This window comes from Hibiscus syriacus, unplaced genomic scaffold (assembly GCF_006381635.1).
Source record: "Hibiscus syriacus cultivar Baekdansim isolate YM2019G1 unplaced genomic scaffold, ASM638163v2 tig00110556_pilon, whole genome shotgun sequence".
NCBI lineage: Eukaryota > Viridiplantae > Streptophyta > Magnoliopsida > Malvales > Malvaceae > Hibiscus > Hibiscus syriacus.
The window spans coordinates 4,353,504-4,363,700 of NW_024062779.1; the positions used below are offsets into that span (position 1 = coordinate 4,353,504).

At 38.1% G+C, this 10,197-nt stretch overlaps 1 protein-coding gene and 2 pseudogenes across 1 annotated transcript; 2 read left to right on the forward strand and 1 right to left on the reverse strand.

Annotated features, from left to right (window-relative positions):
• Nucleotides 1-1,684: 1,684 nt before the first annotated feature.
• On the forward strand, nt 1,685-4,725 carry LOC120131477 (proteasome subunit alpha type-2-A). The gene is made up of 11 exons (XM_039148464.1): nt 1,685-1,795; nt 1,870-1,946; nt 2,059-2,123; nt 2,398-2,444; nt 2,892-2,967; nt 3,203-3,270; nt 3,675-3,744; nt 3,842-3,927; nt 4,147-4,209; nt 4,367-4,432; nt 4,611-4,725. Exons 1-11 carry the CDS (start codon nt 1,755-1,757, stop codon nt 4,657-4,659), a joined length of 708 nt encoding a protein of 235 aa, XP_039004395.1. The 5' UTR covers nt 1,685-1,754; the 3' UTR covers nt 4,660-4,725.
• Nucleotides 4,726-5,767: 1,042 nt separating this feature from the next.
• LOC120131881 lies at nt 5,768-7,494 on the forward strand (annotated as a pseudogene).
• A 146-nt stretch (nt 7,495-7,640) lies between these two features.
• Nucleotides 7,641-9,975, reverse strand: LOC120131882 (annotated as a pseudogene).
• Between the last annotated feature and the right edge of the window lie 222 nt (nt 9,976-10,197).

Below are 10,197 nucleotides of genomic sequence, written 5' to 3' on the forward strand. Positions count from 1 at the left end.
GAACTTTATTCTTTTGGCTTGAATGATAGCACTCTTAATCAGATTCAGTCAGTTACTGGATTTAGGGTGGCACAACTCCCAGTTAGGTATCTCGGGGTACCCCTGGTTACTCGTAAACTCACTAGTAAAGACTGTGCTGCCCTTTTGGAGAGAATTAATGGAAAGCTTAAGCAATGGTCCACTAAGAAACTTAGCTTTGGTGGCAGACTGCAACTTGTTAAGACTGTCCTCTTTAGTATTTTTAACTATTGGAGCATGCAACTCATCCTCCCTAAGGGGATCATCAAGGACACAGAGAGGTTGCATGCGTTTTTTCTGGAAAGGATGTGACTCCTCAGCTAGAGGAGCACGCCTGGGCTGGAGCCAGATTTGTTCACTGAAATCATAGGGGGGCCTGGGACTTAGGGACCTAGCTATTTGGAATAAAATATGTTGTTTACTGCTTATTAAAAATATTCTGGCTAACAATGGCTCTCTTTGGATTGCATGGTTGCACGAGTACTGTTTTAAAAATGAGAATTTATGGGATGTTGACTGTAAAAGCCACTTCGTTAGATTATGAAGAAGTTGTTGGGGCTAAGAGAATAGGCAAGAAGGTTGTTTTCTCCTGGTACAGACTGGTGCCACATTAATGGCAGATGGATTTGGGACAACACTAGAGTCAATAAGGAGAAGGTTAACTGGCACAAAATCGTTTGGTTCCCTGGTCATATACCCAAGTTCTCCCTTATCTCGTGGATGGTCTTCCTCAACAGATTACCTACCAAGGATAGGCTGGCTCGATTTGATTTGATTATAGAAACTGATTGTGTTGTATGTGGATCTGGTTTAGAATCCCGTGACCATCTCTTTACAGATTGTTTATTTGCTAAGGAAGTCTGAAGGACTATCTTAGCCTTATGTGAGGTTCGTTATGACATGCAAAGTTAGGATGATTGTCTTAGCTGGTTGGTTGCCAACTTGAAAGGTAAATCTCTCCGGGTGCAAATTCTGAATCTTGCTTGGACTGGTTTCCTGTACTACATTTGGGAGGAGCGGAACTATAGGTGTTTTAGGGGACATGCTCTTTCAGCTGGTATAGTTGTATATAGGATTAAAAAGGTTGTAAAAATCAAGTTGTATAGGGATTGTATACATAGGATTGATGATGTTAATAGGGTTCTGTTCACTAATTGGGGTCTGATCTAGTACGTTGATTGTTTCTTTGTAGCAGCTTTGCTGCTTTCCTTTGGATGAATATAAATTACTTATCCAAAAAAAATTGTAATAATGGGTTAAACACTTAAATAATAGAGGGACTTATAATTTACCATTGTGATATGGCAACAATATTTTGTTATGATGAATAAAAAAATGCACATATTTTTTTTATTTGCGTGCTAACTCTTCATTTCCATAAGGCAAGTACAAAAATGGGTGCATAATCTGTGCAAATCCGACAGTAAAAGAGCAAAATGGAGGAGTTTCATGACCTTGGAATCCACAAATCCTATGGGCCAGAGATGGTGTTTAAAACTGGTTTATGTAAATTAAGCCCAACCCACACCTCTGGAAACCCTCTTCCTCGACAAGAAAACTGTTCGTTTCTCTCTTTTGCTTCTTATCTTACCATTCAGAAACATCGCAAACCCGAAAGTAAACCCCTTTTTCTTTCATTGCTATCTTCTTCATTCTCGCTACCTCTTTTCTTTATATTTTAACAAATTTTGGTGTTTCTAGTTTTCAGGTTTTTATATTCTCCATAAATCAAAACCATGGGCGACAGTCAGTATTCATTTTCTCTCACTACTTTCAGGTACTGTCGTCATTCCTTCTTAATCTCTATAATTTCTTTAGAATAATTTTTTTCATTTGGTGTTTTTTTAATAGTCCTTCAGGAAAGCTAGTTCAGATCGAGCACGCCTTGACGGCAGTCGGATCGGGTCAAACATCTCTTGGAATCAAAGGTTTCTCTTCTTCTTCTTATTTTAAAGAAAGATAGGGTTTATGGATTTTAGAAGTAGTGAAATAGATGCCGATGGGTTTCATTCTCGTGTTAATAATTGTTTTAAATTACAGCTGCTAATGGGGTAGTGATTGCTACTGAGAAGAAATTGCCTTCAATCTTGGTTGATGAAACCTCTGTGAGTATAATACTTATTGCCATAAACTCATCCTTTATCATCTGTATTTGAAGTTCTGGATTCACTTTAGACAGCTTCGTGCTGTAGTGTCAATGTGAGCTTGGGTATTGGATCTAAAAAGATCAGGGAATCGTTGAATGAACCTGCCTCTAAGCAATGTAAACTTATTATGTTTCTATTTGTTTTGTTATTCAGTAGTATTCTATTCCTACTGTCAAGCTGATGAGTAGTTTTTAATTGCCACAATACGTGGATGCTTGATGTCTGATTTCAGGTTCAGAAAATACAGTGTCTGACACCAAATATTGGAGTGGTTTACAGGTTTTCTTTTCATTTCTACAATTATCTGGAAAGCTCATTTATTTGGTTCTTTTAGTCTGGGATATATTGAATCTGATTAGCATGTAGTTGAATTTTGCATTGAATTTCTTGAAGATACATCAGTAGTTTTTATCTGTAATTATCTTTGTGTTTTTCCAATGACTTCAGCAAATACAAATTCGTGTGCATTTATGATATTGTTGACTTATCAAACAAGAGGGTACACAGGAAGGATCCTAAATTACTTAAGACATGCTTCATGTTATTGTTTCAGTTTTGTTTTATAATATTCATTAATTATTAGACATATGATAGATGGCAAAGGGTAAGTAAATAACTTGTGATCATTTCTGTGTTTTAATCCAGTTCGTTGCTGCTATAGCTTATCTATTTCTTTATATATATAATACACATACACACCCACTGATTCTTCATATTGTTTTGCAGTGGTATGGGCCCTGATTTTCGAGTTTTGGTTCGGAAAAGTAGAAAGCAAGCAGAACAGTATCATAGGTTGTATAAGGTATTGATGGCACTTAATGATACTTAGTTTACTTAATTTCTCACCTATGTGCGTCCTGGAAAAAATTATGTCAGATCAAATCATGCTATTGTAGCCTTGTTCTGTTCTTTTCATCAAAATTAATTGCATCTATACGGTTACCTTAGCACATTTTCCCCAATAACTAAGTTCAAAACTGAAAGGCTATATGTCAAATATTGAATGCTTTCCAACACGTGCGAGATTTTGTTTGCAGGAACCAATTCCAATAACACAACTTGTACGGGAAACTGCAGCTGTTATGCAGGAATTCACTCAGTCTGGGTAAGAGTTGTGTCCTTGTCTATGAAAACCATTATTCTTGTTATTCAGCCGAAGTTAAAGTAGCATGGTTCTAATTTAAGGTTTTTACTTAAAGATTTCTGTATAATTCTAAGTTTCTCTGAGAATACTTTTTCTTTGAACTTTTATACATTTCTAAGTTTTTTTTAGTATGGTTTTTGCCTTAAGATTTTTGCATGATGTTGAGTGTGAAAGTGGAACTTGAGAATGAATTTTTTTAGGAAAATGGCAATGTTGTAGATCCTTTTTTCCCCCACATGCATTTGATATAAGGCATTGCTACTAATGTTTGGGTCAATTTGAATTGGATAAAAAGGTGGAAATACTAAATTGTGCAGTCCTCTGGCTTGTATATTAAGTTTGATGTATCTTTCTTTTTTTTATAGTGGAGTTAGACCTTTTGGTGTGTCTCTACTGGTTGCCGGATATGATGACAATGGTCCACAATTGTATCAGGTATTATCATAGATAATAGTTTATTGTGTGACCAAGTAGAGATTGCATACAATGTTTATATGCTTTTCATCTTTATGATTTTCTTCCTTGTCGCTAGGTGGATCCATCTGGCTCCTATTTCTCATGGAAAGCCTCAGCAATGGGGAAAAATGTCTCAAATGCAAAAACATTTCTTGAGAAGAGGTATTTGCCTTGAATCTGGTTCTTATAGAATTTGACTCTAAATCAATTAAAATTTTGACATGATTTGTTAAGATTTACTATGTTAGGATGTCAATTTATTTAGCTTATGATTATATAAACAAATATTCATCTTTTTCAGAACTGAGTTGGACATTCTTACTTTCCAGTTCTTTGTTGTGTAAAGATTGAAATTTCTGTTGATTGTTTTTACCGATGTAGATATACTGATGACATGGAACTTGATGATGCTGTGCATACTGCTATTTTGACTCTCAAAGAGGGGTAATGTCAATGCCAAAGTTTCCCCCACCTACATGTTACTGTTGAGGAAGATTCATCTTCTATTTGTAACAAAAGAAGCTCACAAAAATTTTTGATCTTGGGTTGCCTTTTCTATTGTGTCTATCGTAATCTTACAACCAGTTGTTTCAATATGCAGATTTGAAGGACAAATCTCAGGGAAAAACATTGAAATTGGGATTATTGGAACTGACAAAATATTCAGGCAAGTATTGCTTCAATTCTTTTCCCCTTTTACTAAATCATTTGGCACTCATTTTTGTTCTCCATTTAACTTTCTAGTTCCAAATTTCATAGTATGTGTTTCTGCTTACATGCATTGTTCCTTTTACAGTGGCTTGATTACTGTTTCCCCCCCCCCCTTCCTGTTTGCTACGTTGCAGGGTACTAACACCGGCTGAAGTTGACGACTATTTGGCTGAAGTCGAGTAGCTTACCTTCTTAGAGGAGACTGTCTAGAAATGTTTTTATGTAACATTTATTTTGAGACGTTCATATCAGTCGAATTTGTGGTATGCCTTTGTTTATTTTCACCTTTGCTACACTTGAATGATCAAATGTTTTCACATGGATGAGGAAATATCCTGAGGGTCTCCGTTTGGTTTAACCCACATGACTTGTTCGTCTAAAACCAACCCTTTATCTGGCCAGTTGGTACCAGAAATGAGGATACTTGGCTCATTCATTTGCCCACAATATCTCATGCCTAGTTCACCGAGGAACTGCTCCCAACTCTAGTTTCAACAACAGTTGATTGATACAATGCCAGGGCTGTGAGATTGAAATTTTGAAACAATTGGATGTATGGGACACCAGGTGCAGCAGAGGTTGCTGTTATCATTATGACCAGTTCGACAAACTTCAAATATTAAAAGTTTGACCGCTTATAAGTGTGAAAGTATGGGAATAATGATATCCAGTCTAAGATTAAGATGAAGCTATCAACTTCAAATGGTCTAAAAAAATAACCAAGAAAGGGCAGGTATTAGATTCTAGGTTGACGGCCAAAAAAAAAGAGGTGGTTAAGATTTTGAATCTACATTTCATAATGTTGAAATACGATTAAGATGATCATAGATGGTGCCAGGAAGACAGAAACGTCTTAATAGCTGCTGAAGTGATTTTGGTGTATATCATATAGGTCCAAGGAGTGTAAGAGAGTTTTGTTTCAATATAAACGTAATTGATTGGTTCGAGGGCCCCAAGGCAAATCACTTGTATCCATTTTGTATTTGGACCTGCAACATTAAATGTTATTTCAATCAAATCATATTAAGTATTTAATCCATCTAAGCTGTAGAAAGTCTAATGCAAAAAAAAAAAAAGGAAGTTGGTCAGTCGACCGTGAAAGAGGAAGCCCCCCAAGAACTCATTCGGAATTCATGAATATGGCCAATTGCCGCACGTTTTTCTTTAGCATAAAGTTGAACTTGACCCAGCCAACCCAATCCAACGTACAATGAATAATATTTTGCAAATCAGGTGAGCTAAACTGCTATTGTCCACATACCGACTTTACCCAATTAATCTTATTCCTTAATTGTCACCGATAAGAAATGTGACAGAAAAGCCAAGGACCAAAAGGGTATGGAGATTGAAGCTTAATGTAACTTGGCGACGTATCAAGATGGCCTTGAAATCCACTCTGAGGCGTCGCCTTCATCTTCATCTTGCATCCAACCTCAACAAGCTCTCAACTCTGAAACTTAATCATCATGATATGGATATCATTAAGCCTATTCGACACGTAATGAAAAGGAAAAAGACCTTTCATCCCACCATGCCATTAGAGCAACTCATTCAATTGCCACGCACTGCAGCCGATTTCATAGACCACGGTGATGCAATGACTCCAACCAAGTCTCCAATCGAGAACATATCCCTCAATGGCGTGAGCTTCATGGTTTGCACAATTGGGATGGTCTTATTGAGCCTCTCCACCCTTGGCTTAGGCTAGACGTTGTCAAGTACGGCGAATTCGTCAAAGCTACTTACGATGTTTCGACTTTGATCCTTTATCGGAGTTTTATGGAAGTTGTAGGTACAATCGGCACAAACTGTTTGAAGAACTAGGCATTACTAAACACGGTTACAATGTTACCAAGTACATTTATGCCATGTCCCATGTTGATGTTCCCGAATGGTTTGAGAGGACTTACTGCACATGGAGCAAAGATTCCAACTGGATGGGATACGTTGCAGTCAGTGGTGATGCCGAAACCACAAGAATCGGGAGGAGAGATATCCTCGTGGCATGGCGGGGCACTGTGGCTCCGACTGAGTGATACACCAACCTCAAAACAAGTCTTCAGTCACTTGGGAAAACCAATATCAAGGTCCAACGTGGGTTCCTCAGCATCTACAGTTACAAGGGCGAGTTCACGAGGTACAAGAAGTTGAGTGCATCGGAACAAGTCATGGAAGAAATCCGAAAGCTTGTTAACTTTTTTGGAGACAGAGGTGAGGAAGTTAGCTTAACAATCTGTGGCCATAGCCTCGGGGGTGCCTTGGCACTCCTCAATGCCGATGACGCTGCGATGTACTTCCCCGATCTCTTCATCAGTGTCATCTCTTTTGGTGCACCAAGAGTTGGGAACATACATTTCAAGGAGAAGCTCAGAGATCTAGGAGTGAAGACACCAAGGGTTGTTGTCAAGCAAGATATAGTCCCAAAGTTGCCAGGGTTCATTCTCAACACCATTCTCAACAAGTTCACAGCGGTGACAAGGAGATTGAAATGGATTTACCGGCATGTCGGAACCCAGTTAAAGCTCAATGTACTCATGTCTCCATATTTGAGGCGTGATCCGGATTATACGGGGAGTCATAATTTGGAGTCGTATCTGCATCTGCTAGATGGATACATTAGCAAGACATCGAAATTCTGTTGGAATGCAAGAAGAGATGTTGCCTTGGTTAACAAGACAACCGATATGTTGATAAAGGAGTTAAAGATCCAGGAGTTTTGGTACCAGAAGCCATTCAAAGGACTTGTGCTAAACCAATATGGCAGATGTGTTAAACCAGGAAGACAACCTGAACACATTCCTTCTCCACTTAGCATTGGATCCAATCACGACCCTTCACTTTAAGATTAAATGTTGATTCTTTGAGAAAGATTTCCATTCAAAAAACTGAAACCAAAGTCAATTTTGAGCCTTGTTTTCCCCCCACTTCTTCTGTTGATATAAGATTCAACGATTCATTTATTTGTTGGACATCTGATCTGTAAAAGAGTTCTCTGTTTAGCACTTTTTATTGGATTTGATTTGAGCCTACTAGAGAAACGTTATTTGTAACATTCTTCTAAAAGTGACCGATCCACAAATTTCCATTAAACACGAACAAGAATTAATTGAATAAGTTCAAGCAGAAGATCCAGTGGAAGTAATAATGTTTACATACGCACGCTCTGACAGCAAGGTTCCCTTAAACCATGTTATCAACAGACAAATATAACTTGAAGGACTTGTGATTCAAGACAAACACGGCACCTCAGTGGGAAGATGGAAACACAAAAACAATGTACATCAAACAAATGATTCTGATCTTGAAACTTGAGAAAAAGCATCTTCAAATTGCTGGTCTTCTATCTCTTGGAGATCAAGCTTGGTGGGTGGGATAAATGATTTGAATATATGTTCCATATGAGGAGTTTCTTTCGATTCTTGGTTAGCGACCTCAAGAGCTGTGTGACAAAAACCCCCCATAGAATTTATTCCTACAGATGAAGACGAAGACGAAGGCGAGAGACGATATTTGTAGCGCCGTAGCAGAACCAGTATGGGAGTGTAGTAGAATTTCGTCACCCCAAAGTATCCCAACATGGTAGCTTGGTATAAAAACAGGGCGCTGATGATTCGAGTATGCATGTGAGGCCACATTCTTCCAAAGCTCTCATATGCTGGGACATAAACTTTGAGGATGTGTTATATGAACAGCTAAAACCAATAAGTACAATGAAAATGAATTTCAATTGTGATTTGTGAGAAAGATAATTATAAGCAGAATGGAAAGGGAATATAATAAAATGAGAGAGATGCTTGATTCCGGAGAACAAGCCAACCCAAGGCAAAGTAAAGCACTCCAAATTGTATGATCACAGAAGCAATTACTGAGTAGCACAGAACAATGGTGATGATAAGCATGTCAGTAGGAACTCTAACGGAATAGCTAAGTTTTCCGCGAAACCAAGCTTCTTTTAGCTCAGCTTCAGTCTTGCAAAGATATTTCCTCTTCAAATGATATATGATAAGAGGCACTATTCGAGAAAGCTCAAGCCCATAACCAACAAAGAACCTGTCAACCAATAACCCAATGAAACCAAAATCACACATTTAAAGCAATTTCAATAAGAAAAGGCTGAAGGCTTACTTCAAAGCCACAAATGTAAGGAAGAAAGTTGCATTCCCAGGGAGGCTTTTTGCCAGTATCTCAAGTATGGCGTCAGGTTTCTTTTGAATGGTCTTAAATGCACTGAAGAAAGTTCCAGCAATAGTAACACCGATGAAAACATTAAACACGATGAAATAAAAGTACTTCCTAGATGCTGCCCTTATGACATGGCTCCCAGAAGGGATTCCTTCTGTCTTGGAGAGGAACAATAGAAGCTTCGGTAATAATGCCACGAATATGATGAGCGCAAGCTGTGGAAGATATGCCTCCAATACTGTCTTAAGTGCATCCACATCAACAGCAGCCACCGAACAACGTTGCTAGGGATCAACAGCAGCCACCGAACATCCAAAAGTTGACCCTACGAGAAAAACGTTGGAACCCGTTCTTGAATTTCTGGATCCGCCACTGGCTGCAGTCACCCTGCTGGTAAAGAAAACCAAAGCAGATCCTTGCTGCTTTTCTCGGAGGGTCAACTTTTGTTCAGCTTCCAACGTTTGTGCCAGCTCCTTTATCTTTTCATTGTAGTACTCGATGCCGTCTACTTGTTTACCACAGAGACTAAGGAAGCCAGTTTTGTTGGTCGGTCTCGTGCCTTGACCTTCATATATTGTTTCCGCACACGTGAGCTTCTTCTTGAACCCTTCCAACTCTCCCCAGATTTTGTCAACCTACATTTCAACAAGATGTTTGTTTAAAATCAAACAACGATGAACGAAAAGGTTAGACTAAAAGGAGATGCAAATTACCATAATCTTACCTCTTTGTAATTCGTGATCACCATTGATCTGTAGAATGTGTCAGGATATATGGATTTGAAGTATGTATCAACCTGCTGCTTTCGAGTTTGACCCGGAGCAACATCCGGCGAGTCTCTAACAAGAATAGCGAATTGCTCGGGTTTCACTTCATCAGACTTTAGACCAGTAGCTCTTAGTGCAGAAACATGTTTATAAGCCTTCCATGAAAGGAAAGGAAATAGGTGACAAGAGAGATCCAATAGATGGCCACAAGGAATGCCCACAACCTTGGACTCTTCTCCTACGTAGACAACAACAAACGGACATTTGTATATCAAAACACAATAATGACATCGTAGTTGTAATAGGTCGGAAAAAACAATAAAGATGTCCTTCGCAACATTGCTTGTAGTTCACGAGAATGATATATATAGCTTACTTGAATATTTGCCATTGACAACTAGTCTAGGTCACTGAAAGTTCCATTGCTTGTACTACGTGCGTTCTTCTTTACACCATCATCAGTTACAGCAATGGATAGAAGAACTGGAAGCAGTACAATGCCAGACAATACCAATCTTCCCAACACTGTCACATTTATCAGGAAAAAGAAAAATCAGAGTTTGTCTCACTCACTTTTCTTCATTACATTAAGCAATTTCAGACAGAAATCTATCAAATGGTCATTCAACTTTTCAAATGATTATAAAATGATCACTATCAGTCACATATAAATTTATAAATTTCATATTTTTATGGATTATAATGTAAAATTTCATAATATTTCAATAAATTTAATGTCACAATTTGATAAATTAATAACTATTTTATAAGT